This window comes from Ovis canadensis, chromosome 8 (assembly GCF_042477335.2).
Source record: "Ovis canadensis isolate MfBH-ARS-UI-01 breed Bighorn chromosome 8, ARS-UI_OviCan_v2, whole genome shotgun sequence".
Lineage (NCBI taxonomy): Eukaryota > Metazoa > Chordata > Mammalia > Artiodactyla > Bovidae > Ovis > Ovis canadensis.
The window spans coordinates 47,576,179-47,590,117 of NC_091252.1; the positions used below are offsets into that span (position 1 = coordinate 47,576,179).

General features: G+C 39.2%; 1 protein-coding gene across 3 annotated transcripts in view; it reads left to right on the forward strand.

The window, feature by feature from the left end:
- SIM1 (SIM bHLH transcription factor 1) overlaps positions 1 to 13,939 on the forward strand; it is a 73,334-nt gene that overhangs the window by 33,340 nt on the left and 26,055 nt on the right. For all 3 annotated transcript variants that reach the window (XM_069599228.1, XM_069599229.1, XM_069599230.1), the window contains one exon: positions 8,109 to 8,277. In XM_069599228.1, coding sequence (XP_069455329.1) covers positions 8,109 to 8,277 — 169 coding nt within the window. The remainder of the gene's footprint in view (positions 1 to 8,108; positions 8,278 to 13,939) is intronic.

The following is a 13,939-nucleotide window of genomic DNA, read 5'->3' on the forward strand; positions in this document are numbered from 1 at the left end:
GCCTAGTAGGCTGCAGTCCATGGGGTCGCTAAGAGTCAGACACGACTGAGTGACTTCACTTTCACTTTTCACTTTCATGCATTGGTGAAGGCAGTGGCAACCCACTCCAGTGTTCTTGCCTGGAGAATCCCAGAGACAGAGGATCCTGGTGGACTGCCATCTATGGGGTCACACAGAGTCGGAAACAACTGAAGTGACTTAGCAGTAGCATAGAATGAATTTCTGAGCATAAAAAATTAACTTCCTCAGAATAAGAAATGTGTCCCCCAAGTAGGGTTTATGCCATTTAAACAATGACAAATATGTCATTTATAACTCACATGAAGCTAAACTGTTTTAAGAAACTCCATGGTGAGCCTTCCTTTTTTTCAATTATAAGTAATATTTTAAGTCATAGTCTCCAAAGAAGGAAATAAAATGCCCCATAGTTCCCTTGAAAGCCTTTAGAGACAGATAATTCTAGAAGGTAGGAAGGGTGGAAAATAGATCAGAAAGTAAGTGAAATGTACAGGCACTGAGAGAGCAGAAGGACATGTGGACATTTAAAAATTATAAATGGTGCGCACGAGATATTGAACCTACGGGAAAAGAAGTTCAGCTGTGCTTTCTCTTTTGTAACTTAACATTATTCACAAAGCAGCAGCCCAGGCTTCTTCTATGTAAAGAAAAGAAATTGGGAACCCATTTAACCATTAGATAGGAGTGCCTAAAGTTTGCCTCAATTGGTGTTTCTTTTTCAAGAAATATTTTTCTGATTATAAAAGTCACACATGTTTATTATAGAAAAATTAAGATAATGTGGAGTGTTATAAAGAGAATGTAAAGAACATCATTAATCTATTTTCCAGATCTCTACGGTTAACATTTTAGTTTTTTGCCACCCACTATATTACATGCTATGCTGTGCTGTGCTTAGTTGCTCAGTCATGTCCAACTCTTTATCACACCCATATACATGCCTATACAGTACATTTTTTAAAAGGTAATTTTTCACTTTATCTATAGTATTTCTACATTAACTAAAAAAAATGACTGCATAATATTTTATCACAATGTTATGCCATAATTAATGCTTCTATTGTTGGTTATTTGCTTATTTACAATTAAATATAAGAATTATGCTAATAAGCACCCTTTTATATAGCCTTTTGATACCCATCTCTGATTATTTTCATAAGATATAGAAGTGGAATTACTGGATTTAAGGTTTGGACACACCTAAGGCTGTTGATAAAAACTGCTAGTTTATTCTCTTACTGGTAGTATGTATATATGCCCATTTCACCTTGTCTTCATTGAGATTTATTGTCATTTAAAAAATCTTTTCTAGTTTGAAAGGCAAAAATGACATCTGATAGCTGATGAATTCACACAGGTTATTGCTAGTGAGGCTGAACCTTTAGAGAGTTATTTCTCAGCAATTTGTGCATTGTTTACAACCTTTTTATGTTTTTCTATTACATAGATATTTCTTACTGATTTTTAGAAGTATATCTCTGGGGATTTAAAGCACTATTACTACTCACCCCTTCAATATAACTCTAATGGTTCTACAGACATAGTTGAGGATGAAATTAATTTAGTATTCTAGTTTCCCTAATATCACATATGTCATGCTTGCATTACAACTTGATTTTTTAAGTGCAGTTAATATACATACCACTAAAATGGTAGCCTATGATTTGTTTCTTTGATTAAGATCACACAGAATTTCAGAATGATTACTATTAATTGTAACCTGGGAATTTAAAAATGCCTCACATAAACTTGTTTACCTAGCAGATATTTCTTTCCCATATACGTAGAAAGTCTTGCCAGTTTTTAAATTTTGGATCATTTGGATTGGAGAAGAGTGACAGTTTATTGCAGTAAGAATTGTTTTGTCAACCATTTGCAAGTGAGTGTTTTTCTCTGTAAGATATATTGCAAGACAGTAAACAAAGACCATTAGAAGAGAAAAAATTTAGGAGGTTGTCGTTAGATGGGTTTCCCAGGTGGCACAAGTGCTAAAGGACCTGCCTGTCACTGCAGAAAACTTAAAAGAGACATGGGTTAGATACCTGGGTCAGGAAGATCCCCTGGAGGAGGGCATGACAGTGCACTCCAGTATTCTTGCCTGGAGAATCCTGGACAGAGGAGCCTGGTGGGCTACAGTCCATGGGGTCGCAAAAATCCAACACGATTGAAGTGACTTAGTCTGCAGGTACCCACACACTTCATTAGCTATTCCATTCATGTGAGAGAGAATAAGTGCTGAATGAGTGGTCGGGGCAGTGACTGGTATAGGAGCTCAAGAGAGAGAGCAGGGAGAGATCACTGTGGCCAGTGAGGGGAAGGGAATAGTTAGGCGCAGCATGTGCAGTCTTTACTTAGCTATATTTCAGTTTGTGTCGTGGGTTTGCACAAATGCATTACGCTATCCCTGTTGTGAAGATGGTTGGTTTTGCCACATCTTACATTACAGTTTTTGACTTACTTTTTAGTTGTTGCTGTTTGCCTGCTGTTTATACCCCTGCTTTTCCTTCTTGAAATCACAACATGATGGTAAACCTCATTCACTATTATGTAACATTTACTGTCACATACGGGAAGGGTAAACCATCCTTTACCCTTGTGGGGCTGTCCACTCCATAGCATGTTGGATGAATCCTACAAAATGGAGGAGAAAGAGGTTTCTAGGCAGAGGCAATGTTTATATAAAACCCAAGACTTTTGGGGAACTATTAAAATCACCAAATCAAATGGAGAAAACCACAAGGAGCAAACACAAATCCACTTATTAGTATGAGACTATTACATTTCCAAGGGTGCCTTCGCCTAATTTCCCAGCAGATTGTCTTCATTCGTGAACCCCTCACAGTATGGAATCCTCCTTATCAGCTATCTCTGCTGGGCTCCGTGGGAGCCTGAAAATGAAGCAGAAAGTAGGTCTCTCTGCTGTGGAGTTTTACCCAGTGGCCAGGCTGCAGCTCTGCCAGAATATAAAGAAGGTCATGAACTTCGTGTAACAGTGACGCTAGAATCCAATTAAAAAGTTTAGTATAAGGCACAGTCATTCCTACTTAATCCGATCACGGTTTAATGCAATCCTCTGCTTATTTCAGTCAGCGCCTTTGGAGCCAAATCAATTGTATGTCTTTGTTTCCACGTTTTCCTCAGTAATTTGATCACCTTCAGCTGTTTTAAAAAAATGTAGCTCAGTTGGGAAATCTGGCAACATCTTTTAAGAATCGCCACATAACATAAAGTCAACAAACTCCAGAATAGCCAGCCCCAAAACTGACAGGACAGAAGCAAAAATTCAGTAATCTAAAATAAAAGCAGTATAGGGTAAGGTAGAGATGAAGAGGGAAATTCTTGCAAAGAATCTTGACTCAACATGAACTGATCAAATACTGTTGATTACTTCTCTGTGCACTCATTCCAACTCGCTTCAAGGGTCATACATGTGTTGGTGCTGCTGTCGGCATAGAGAATGCCAGGCTCCCAGTCAAAATGATAGACGTGATGTTGACGCATCTCTCTGAAGCTGACAGTACCTTTCAGCAATGAAGACATCTTTTATTTGCTTTGCAAGAGGGCATCATTCTGAGCTTCCCATATTGCAAGTTGGCATTTACCTTGTGAGTGGTCATGGGATATTACTTAAGGAGAGGCTAAGGAGACCAATGGTGCAAAAATAGCCCCTTTTTATTCAGTTGGAATTTGAGGAATTCTAAATATGTATATGACTATTATAAAGTTTGGAGTAGACTCAGATGGTTAATTCTGCAAATTGAATGATTTCTGGCTGTCCATAGTGGAATAAGAGGATTACTTTGGTCTATGCAAATATGGATGAGATTGACAAGCTGCAAGTCCTAGTGATTGCAAATTACCTGTTTCACATTGCTTTCAGGGTCTGGGTATCTGAGGATGTCTACAGAGCTGGCACAAGTCATTAAAAGGAGAAAAATAAAAAGTAATTTGGTATCAACAGCCATTTTGAAAAATATGTCAAATGGCATATGCTACAGTTCCTCTTTTGCTAAGCTTTTGATAAGTATCTGGGAGAGCTGCCCTTAAGAGGGTTACCTGTGGGGTTCTGAATATGACCCATGTGGCGCTTCTCAAGAAAACTTGACCAGGGCTGACTTCTTCCTTTATTGAAGTCAGCTAAGTCAAGCTCCATACTCATTTCAGGGTCTAAGATCTGTGCACCCACATGTGTTATTTTGTCCTACTGCCCAGGGAAGCACTGACCGACTTTCCTAGGTGTACACCTACCTTTAAGGATATGTGTGTGATACCAGAATACATCTCTCTAGGGGAGGAGGGGGAGGTGGAGCCAGACTCTTCTTTGGGTCTAAGTTTGGAGGAAGGAAATGGAATTCGTAATGTGATTCCCATCAGTATCTAGACCTTTAATCTACACAAATGAAATACTCAGTTTAATAGAATTCTAACAGTAAAACAAATGCTTTGTTCTCAGTGAATCCACCATTCAGACCAGCTCTTGGCAGCACATCAACCGTACTTGAAAAGTCTTTAAGTGGGTATTTTTTTATTGTGCTTTTCATCCTGACACATCTTTTGAGCTGCTAAGAGTCCCAAACAGAGAAACACTCTTCTCAGAAGGCCGCGTCTGTGTTGTGCTATGGTCTTCATTTGGTGACTTAGCAATAAAAAACTTAATTAACTTAATAAATATTTTGGGCACACTACAATAGAGTTTAGAGGCTAAAAAGGAACAGAGCAAATCAAAATGAGTTTCGGATAGAAAGGAAAGGAATATGTCACAGGGAGGTGTTTGGAATGAAACGTATTACAATTGCTGTCAAGGTGGACCTGTTGCTCTGGGGAAAGCGGGTGCCAAAAAGAGCCCTAGGGGGTGGGAATCATACTACTTATTGAGCATGTATTATCCTCTAGCACTGTCCAGTAAGCTATGCACAGTGTTTCATCTGAACATCAGCACATCCCTATGAGGTGTAAAGAGGAAATTGAAGTCTAGACAGGTTATCACACAGTAAGAGGCTCACACTGTGATCTACTTGACTTCATGATCTTCTGCTCAGTTTTGATGAATCCTTTTTTGTATTTTTTGGTGCACCAAAACAGTAATATTTTTATTGGTGTATCCAAAGTATAACTCTTTGGAGACTTCCCTGCTTATTCAGTTGTTAAGATTCTGGACTGCCACTGCAGGGGGCATGAGTCCAACCCCTGGTTAGGGAAGTTCCACATGCCACAGTGTGGCAAAAAAAAAAAAAAAGAAAAATCAAAGTATGACTTTTTATATCTATTAGCTTTTTCATATGAATATGTAGAATTTACAATCATTTATTGGCTTTCAAACTTTATTTAAGCCTATTTAATCTGGAGTATTTCATTGGTTGGAAACTATGCAAAAATTTTGGACTTTTTCAATGGTTAAGATACATACTCCGAGGTCTGATAGTGTATAAGAGGAAAGTGAATCCTGTTTACTTTCTGCTTGTAGCCTCTGCTTGTACATCTCTGTGCTGAAATGTTGCATTAAGAATGAACTGACAAAAATTAGTTAGCTGATTTTCAGAGGTATGTGTTTCTTGCTGTCAGTTCTAGGGGCTGAGTGGATACTCCACTGTCCAGTGGACGGAAGTACATTTTGACACAGAATATGGTCAAGGATGGGAGCCCTGCCTCCTGTCAGCGCCTAGCTTGCTCACTGTCACATGCGCGTGACCTCAGGGTCAGGTGTGTCTGGGGACTCACAGCCCACAGGGGTCTTTTCCACAGAGAAAGGCTGTTGGGTTCTAGGTTATTAGCAGTCACTGAAGAAAGCAATCTTTTTTCAGTTGCATCCTTATCTTCTTCCTCTTCCATCTAGGTGAACTACTGTGCCAGTTGCCATTGGAACAGACAAAATAGCTCTTGACAGTAGTCTTCCAGGAACTCAGAATCCACTGGGCAAGATAAGATATAATCCCTTGAAAAATAAGATTTGAGGAGGAAAGCGGTAACCTTCTGGTTCCCTCCTCAGTTCCCTTGGGAACTGGCCCCAGTGCCTTGGTCATGAAGGTAGTAACTGAGTCTTTCTGTTCATTGCTGTCCCCCAACGGCCACTACAGAGATGCTCAGTAAACACACACTGAAGGAACGGATGGGTTTAGCAGCCGGGAAGGGCTTTCTAGAGGTGAGTATGACTTAAGGTAGTTCTTTATAAGAGGGATTTTAAGAAACAGGAAGTCAAGAAAGTATAAGATCAGTCTGAGGAGAACTATTCTGGATGAAGCAAGGGACTAATGAAGGAAAATTCTGAGATATTGTCAGAAAAATAGATGGGTGCCACATTTTGGCGGGTAATGAGTTTCTGACCAGGGAGTGCTCAGAGTCTGTGCCGTGTGTGGTTCTTGGGAGTTAAGTAGAGCATATAACAGACCAGTGAGGTAATCAGACCCCCCAAAACCCAAAAGACAAACTGCATGCCTACCTTCTAAATTTTTGTTACTCACATAAGGAGAATTTTTTTGTCTTTTTAAAAAAGTTTATTTTTAATTGAAGGATAATTGCTTTACAGAATTGTGTTGGTTTCTGAGTAGATGAGCTATTTGATATGAAATCATTGTAATCTGATGACATCTATCACTACCCTCCAGTTAGTAGTAGTGATATTATTGGCCCTGTTTTAGCCGGTTTCTATTTCTGGTCACTTGAGGAGGAACTCCTTGCCTGAATTATACTTTTGCCTCTGCCTGATCTCTCTGTAGCAGGACAGATAGGGAGAAGGACAAGAAGGGAAATGAATAGTCACTGAACAGTGGAGATCTGCCAACCACTCTTACGTGTATAATTTTATCAAACACTACACTTAACATAGCTATCTTGATCTGAAGAGCGTGGAAAATGCATGCAGAATGTTTAAACAGGCAAACCCATTAAAGAAAGGAAAAATAATATAAGAAAAAAAATAAAGAGACAGTGGAGTCTGTTGTACAGAATTCACGCCATGAGGATTTGTATACTCGCTAGAGGTGGTGACACATCAAACTTGGGCTCAGGGCTTTTTGACTTCATTGCAAAGAAGGAAACATGACGCATGATATGATTCACAGTGCTTGTGAGATAAAAAGAAATCAATTACTCAGAAGCAGCCGGGCCAGTTCCGGAACCTGAGAGAAAGTTCTCCCATGAGTCCTCATAGGGAAGACTCTGAAACGTTTTATTTTGGCTGCCAGTGGGAAGGACTGATATCCTCTTATGAAACCCGAGGAGTCAGCCAAGACTTCCTGCTGCCTGGGAGCAGGCTGAGGTGGTTGGTAGCTGTGGGCAGGGCCAAGCTGTCATCTTTAGTCCCTGAACACCTCAGCAGTACCTTCTCAGTGAACTCTCTTGAGGTACATTTTTCCCCTGTCACATCACAGCCTGCAGTCATTATGTTCATTTCTTTATTGTTTCTTCTCCTCAAGAGATGGTAATCTGCACAGGGGTAGGGGGCTCTACATGCCTTATTTATCCTTTCATCTCCATATAGCACAAAGTCTGATATGTTTTAGGAGCCTAATAAATACTTACTGAGTAAAGGAGTAGAAAGAACTGGTGGGAAAGTGTATCCTCAGCTAACTTAGTTAGCCTGTTGAAAAAGGATTTTTAACTAGTTAGCCTGGATACCCTAGTTTGCTAGCCATATGGGTATTTGGAATATTTACCCAGGATGACTGATCAAGGAACAGCTGATAAAAGACATTCTTTTTGTCGATGATCAGACAGCATCAGTTGGTCAGTTTTCTGCTGAGCTCATCCCACAAATAGAAAACCTTTATAATCCATAACTCACCAGCAGGGACACAAAAGCTCAGAGAACTGGAATTCTAGATTTATTTTCTACTATATAAAAATAATGAGCAATGTATATTTTAATCAAAGCATCTTCATGAGCATATCATATAATTTGGCAGCTACATTCACAGACATTTGTTAAATGTTAGGTACTTCCAAAATAATCAAGGTGTTTGTGGAAACCAGTTATATGGCTAACTTTCACTTGATTCCTCTCCAAATATGAATGACTATCATTTCCAGCAAGAGAATATGTGTATCCGTCTCCTGTGGTGGCCTATTAAGGGCTGTGTCTTCCCACCCTGCAGGGACACGGAATACAAAGGGCTGCAGCTCTCCCTGGATCAGATCGCAGCTTCCAAACCAGCCTTCTCCTATGCAGGCAGCTCCACTCCTGCCCTGACTGACAGCAGGAAGGGGGCCAAGTCCAGGCTCTCCAGCTCAAAGTCCAAATCCAGGACTTCCCCATACCCTCAGGTAGGTGCAATGCCACTTGGCAGTTTTCTTTTTCTGTGACTTGGTTTGGTCTTGCAGTGGAGGAAGTATTGAAGCTGTTTGGAATTAATTAACTGGCTTTAATACATTTAAAACTTCTATAAATCTGGAAAGCTTTCTAAAAATATCTTCTTCTTTTAAAATAACTGTGCTAGTAAAAATTCGAAGTGATCTTATGGTTCACTGCTTTTATATGAAGGTTGTGAGAGGCTTCATTGCAGTCAAAACCATAACTGTATTTTCAAGGAGAACGGTCCTGAGTTTTTTCCTCAACAACGATTAATCAGAAAGATGGGGCAAGCATAGAAAAATATGGAAAACAAGAGCTTGATGTAGAAAAATGGAATCTTAGGACAGGAATTGAAGTCAAAGGATAAATTAAGAGGTGGAGGCAAAAGATCAAGGGTACATTTCACCATGAGATTTGAGCACAGATGGACTGTTTATGGGGAGGAATGAAACAAAGAGGGTCTTCCAGATGGCAGGAATGGTAGAAAAAGCAGCCCTCTTCTCATCTTTGCAAGGTGGTGAGCTGATGAGACCCAGAGGAGGTATTCCAGAAACACCGCAAGGTACAAAGACAAGTCCTGATGCTCGGAAGGAAGAAAAGAATGTTTTTGCTTATCAGCCTCTGTGATATAGAAACTTGTCTATGTCAAATGTAAGCACAACTCTCTCCTGGCCTGAAGGAAGTAGGACAGAACTGAGGATTTTTCACTCCTGGTACCCTGTGACCATCCTTTTCTTTAAGGGCACCATGTCCCAATTCCTGCAGTTCATTAGGGTAATTCAGGAGATGATTCCTGGGCTGGTAGAAAACCAACTGGGATTCAGGGATTTTTCATCAAGGTGGCCTTTATCATTTGTGTTTTTAATTTTTTAAAGTAAAAATGGCAATCTAGCGAGTCCAGAAACTATTATTTTCTTACTTATCAAAGCATTTTTAATTCTGACAACGTCAACAAGTATGTACTGTTTGAGGAAGTGTCATTCGTTGAGCTCATGGGTCACTAAGAAGCTACTATGTGCTAGATTATTTTAGCTTGGTATGCAAAGATGAGATCTGTATCCCAAGGGACTGCTGTCATGTGGTTCCAAATCTCCCACCAAGACCAGATTTCTTTACCCTGACAAAGTGTAAAGAGGAGTAGATGTGTGATGCCTGGACATTTTTCAGTGTAAACATTCTGTTATGAAGACTGAGCACTTTATGTATAAAGTGCATTTTAGTCCAAGTTACTGTAGTGGAGGAGCTGCTTCTTTTTATTGAGTATCTGAGAAGCTTTATTACTATCTCATACCTTGGGAAAAGAGTTTTACTGTCTCTTTTTATTGGAAGAATGAATTACTCCTTTGGGTAATTTTATCCTTATATGGATAGGAGTGCTGGACACATAAATGAAAGAAAAATTTAAATTAGGAAATACTAAGTTAAGAAGGAATTTGTCCATTGTTACAGAGAAATAAAGCTACAAAACCCAAATATCCCCACTGAGCTTCCAAAACCTCACCATCTACGTTTTCTTTCACCTCAGCTCTTAAGTCTAAAATTTCTTTAGTTTACGGTAATGTTGGACTACGACTTCCCATGTGGCAAGGAAATCCACCTGCCAATGCAGGAGATATAAGAGATATAGGTTTGATACTTGGGTCTGAAAGATCCCCTAGAGGAGGGAATGGCAACCCACTCCAGTATTCTTGCCTGGAGAATCCCATAGACAGAGAAGCCTAGAGGGCTACTGTCCATAGGGTGGCAAAGAGTCAGACATGACTGAAGCGACTTAGCACACAATGTTAGACTATCTACACATTAAAGAAAAAAAAGTTTTAACTGCCATTAGACTGGTCCTTGGGTTCGTGTGAGGAGGAGTTAATTTGAAATTGTACATGTTTCATAGTTTGTTTTTTTTTAAAAGCAATACGGAAGAGTGGAAAGTAGCAAATCACCCACTATTTCCTCTTTTTCCCTCTCCAAAATGGTGGTTTCTTCTAGAAATGTACTATGATGCATAAAAATCATTCACTTGCACACACCTATGTTCACACAGAGTTTCTCTTGACTTTTTAAAATGTTCATTCTTGTGTTAATTCTTAGATAAATGCAGTCCTTAGAATTTTGGCCCTGTGTCTCATTTGAAATCTCAGTCATGAATGAAGTTTACTTAACATTTATGCGCCTAGTAAAGGTTATTCTTTAATTGCGTTTGCTTTAGATAATGATGGTGCTAGGTCAATCACTGACTGAGTTCCTAGTACATGGACTACTGATATGTAGAGATCGGAAATGGAACACAGTCTTTGCTTTCAAGGAGCCATGCATGTAGACAGAGGCTTTGCAGTGAATTGTCCTAGGACAGTTGTCCTCGGGTAAACAGTGGGTCCTCTGGGGTGGCACAGTGGAAAAGCATAACATCCAGGGCAAACTCATCCATTTCTGCTGAAAGGAAACAGCTCAGTACTACCATCTGGAATCCTATATCCTCAGAAATTTTAAAGAAAAGAAAATAATGTCGCTTCTCAAAAGTCTTATTTGGTCCAAATCACTCTTATATTATTCAAGAATACTTATTTTTCAACTTTCTTGCATTATTGCTATTACGTGTTGGTTCAATCAGTGCTAGCTGGGTGCCTACATTAGAGAGATGCTATACTGGCCATTGTGATGAATGGGGTTAGCGGTTGAGTAGAAGGTGCCAGACTATAAAAAAGTGGTATAAGAAATGCCCTTAAGTGTTCCAGTACAGTTGGAATGATAAGTTATGAACTAGAATGAGGAGCATATAGAGGATGATGTATACAAAAGGCTACAAGAGAGATGTCAGTCAGTATGCCTGGGGAGGGTTGTTGACCTAGCTCTGGGGGTAGAATTCAGGTATACGCACATAAGGGAAAGGAGAGGACCCTTCAGAAAGACCAAGATTCTGAAGAGATGCAGGAACACCCTGAGTGTGACTGGGGGTGAAGTGGGGGAGAGTGGGTCCCTGTGGTTAAGGACAAGGGGTTATATGTTTGGAAACATTCATTGATTGGTGCCAAATATCTGCGAGGTCAAGGCATTTGGATTTTGTTGTATGGAAAACCAGAAAAGGTTTTGAACTGGAAATGAAGCATTAAGGTGGCTGAAGCAAGGCAGACTACTCAGGAGGCTCATTTTAATAGTCCTGGGTGAGTCTAGGGGGGTCTGAGCTAAAGTTCTCAACTGAAGTGAAAAGCACTATAGAGGAAGGAAGGATAAAATTATTTTTATCTTGACTGCTTATACCTCTTCTCATTATAGATATATTTTGATCATTATAGATATATTTTTGAAATTGTATATATTTGGTTGCTCTGGGTCTTTGTTGTGGAGCATGGGCTCTCTAGTTGTGGTGCGAGGACTTAGTTACCCCATGGCATGGGGGATCTTAGTTCCTGGACTAGGGATTGAACCCTTGTCCCCTACACGAGAAGGCAGATTTTTAACTACTGAACCACCAGGGAAGTCTGTGAAATTGTATTTTAAAGCTTACATTTTATATTTAGTGACATGTATTGAATTTTCCTTTATATATTAATAGATGCACAATAAATATATTTTTATTTACAAAATGATGAAGATTTTCATAGTATTTAATTTTAAATGCTTCTTCCTCCTCTCAAAAATACAATCTTTTACTTTTTGTTATTTCCATGTTTACATATTTTTAGTATGCAAATTCTTATCAGATTTTTCAAGAGGCTGTTTCGAGAACAAACAAACAAAACTGAGCTCATAAGGTAACATCTTGTGCTTTTTATTAGTTATGAAAATGATGTAATGATGCTATCAATGCTCTTTGCTCTATTATGTATTAGGCATATCTGGAAATTTCTAACAGACATTTGATGAATAGCAAACAGCACCACTGCTTTTCGGAATTATTTAGGCACCCTTATTTGAAGATGTGAGACATGCACACATTGTAATTCACTGTCACTACTCAGTTTGCAGTAGTAGATGAACTTTCAGGTCCCCACTTGGTATGAGATGCCCTTGGGAATGATTTTAGACTTGATTATATTATAGTCACTTAATGAATGACTCCATCACCTTTGTACTTCTATGTATTGCTCGGGACAAGAGAGGTCAAAATTGTTTTGAATGGTTTTGAAAGATTTGTTTTAAGAAATATTATAGATAACTCCCGAAGATTCTGCAGGTAGCTACTGTGCTGCTGTAGAGCTATCGTAACAATATGAACGTTGTATTTTATTGGTACTGGGTTTATATTCATGAATATAGCAACTTATTTTTTTCACAGTTCTGTTGAATTAAAAATACTGAGTTTATGGAATTTATTTTTCAGACCTTACCTCTAGCAACTGCTAGAGTCTCTTCCATCTATTTTGAAGGAACTAGTCATGGCTACTCCAATACAGTTGGGAGTTATCTTGACATAGTGTAGCCACATCAATCATGAATAAATTGCCCCCTGATTCTAGTTTTCTTTGAAACTTTTCCTTTTGGCATGTTTATAGTTGTTACATTTATTAGAGACAGTGCGTGCCCTCCTGTTTTATTGCCTCATTCTGCCCTCCTCTTGCTTTCTCCCTAGTCAGTAATAAGCAATACACTATATAATTCTATAATAACAGTGCATAAAACTATGTATGCTTCTGAAATCTGAAAGTATTTAATCTCTTGTTACAGATACACTGTAACACCTGCAGGTTTAACTCCACATCTGTTACCTTAAATAATCCCACAGAACCCTCTTAATTTTCACTGCCAGCAATCTGGCTTCCTTTCGGTGAAGGTAGAAGCTCTCTTCCTACAGAGGTTCTTTCTGGCCTCGAAAAAATACACCAGTGACTCCTATGCTGACTTTTGAAGCTACAGAGAAAAGAAGGACCAAGAATTCCCCTTACACATGGTATCAATACTTTTATCAATACTAGGATAGGTAGCCCTTCATTTCATGTTTTATATGTTGCATAAAAACATGTAATCCTTGACCATTAACAACAAAAACTGTAACGCATCTTGCCAAAAAAAAAAAAAAGGTTATCTTCTCTGAAATTCTTATACTGTACAGGCTTTTTATGTTTTCTGGTTGTATCTGAACTTCAGATATCACCTCTTCTATAGAAATATCAGGAGATTATTATTAGAAGATGAAAGGAAGAAAATTTGGAGGCAGTAAATGGACACTTTAAGATCCTTGAGGACAGGAGATTTTGCCCTCGATAACCAGATTGCTTTGGGTACCCAAAAGCCCTTAGAACGTATTGAGTGAATAGGTCAATGAATTGATAGATGAGTGAAGTTGAGAAGATAGGTGGATAAAGAAACAGAGGAGGGCTGAGATGACCTCAGTATATAGCCCTTTCCCCAGAAGGCTTACAGATTCAGTGGGGGAGATAAAAATGTAAACAAAAAATTTAAACACAGTGTAGCATGTATGTGATAAAGGCATCCTTGGCAGTGGTGAAGCTCTGGTGGTGTCTTGGAGGGGCTCCCTTGCCCTTCCAGCAGTGAACTGGAGGCGGGAGTTGTAAGCTGACAATAGCCTCTAGGCCTAGAGACCTTCATACCTTGGGATGTTTCCAGCAGGTTCAAATTTATTTCTGTTTTGGGACTTCTGTGGTGGTCTAGGAGCTAAGACTCAGTCCTCCCAATGAAAAC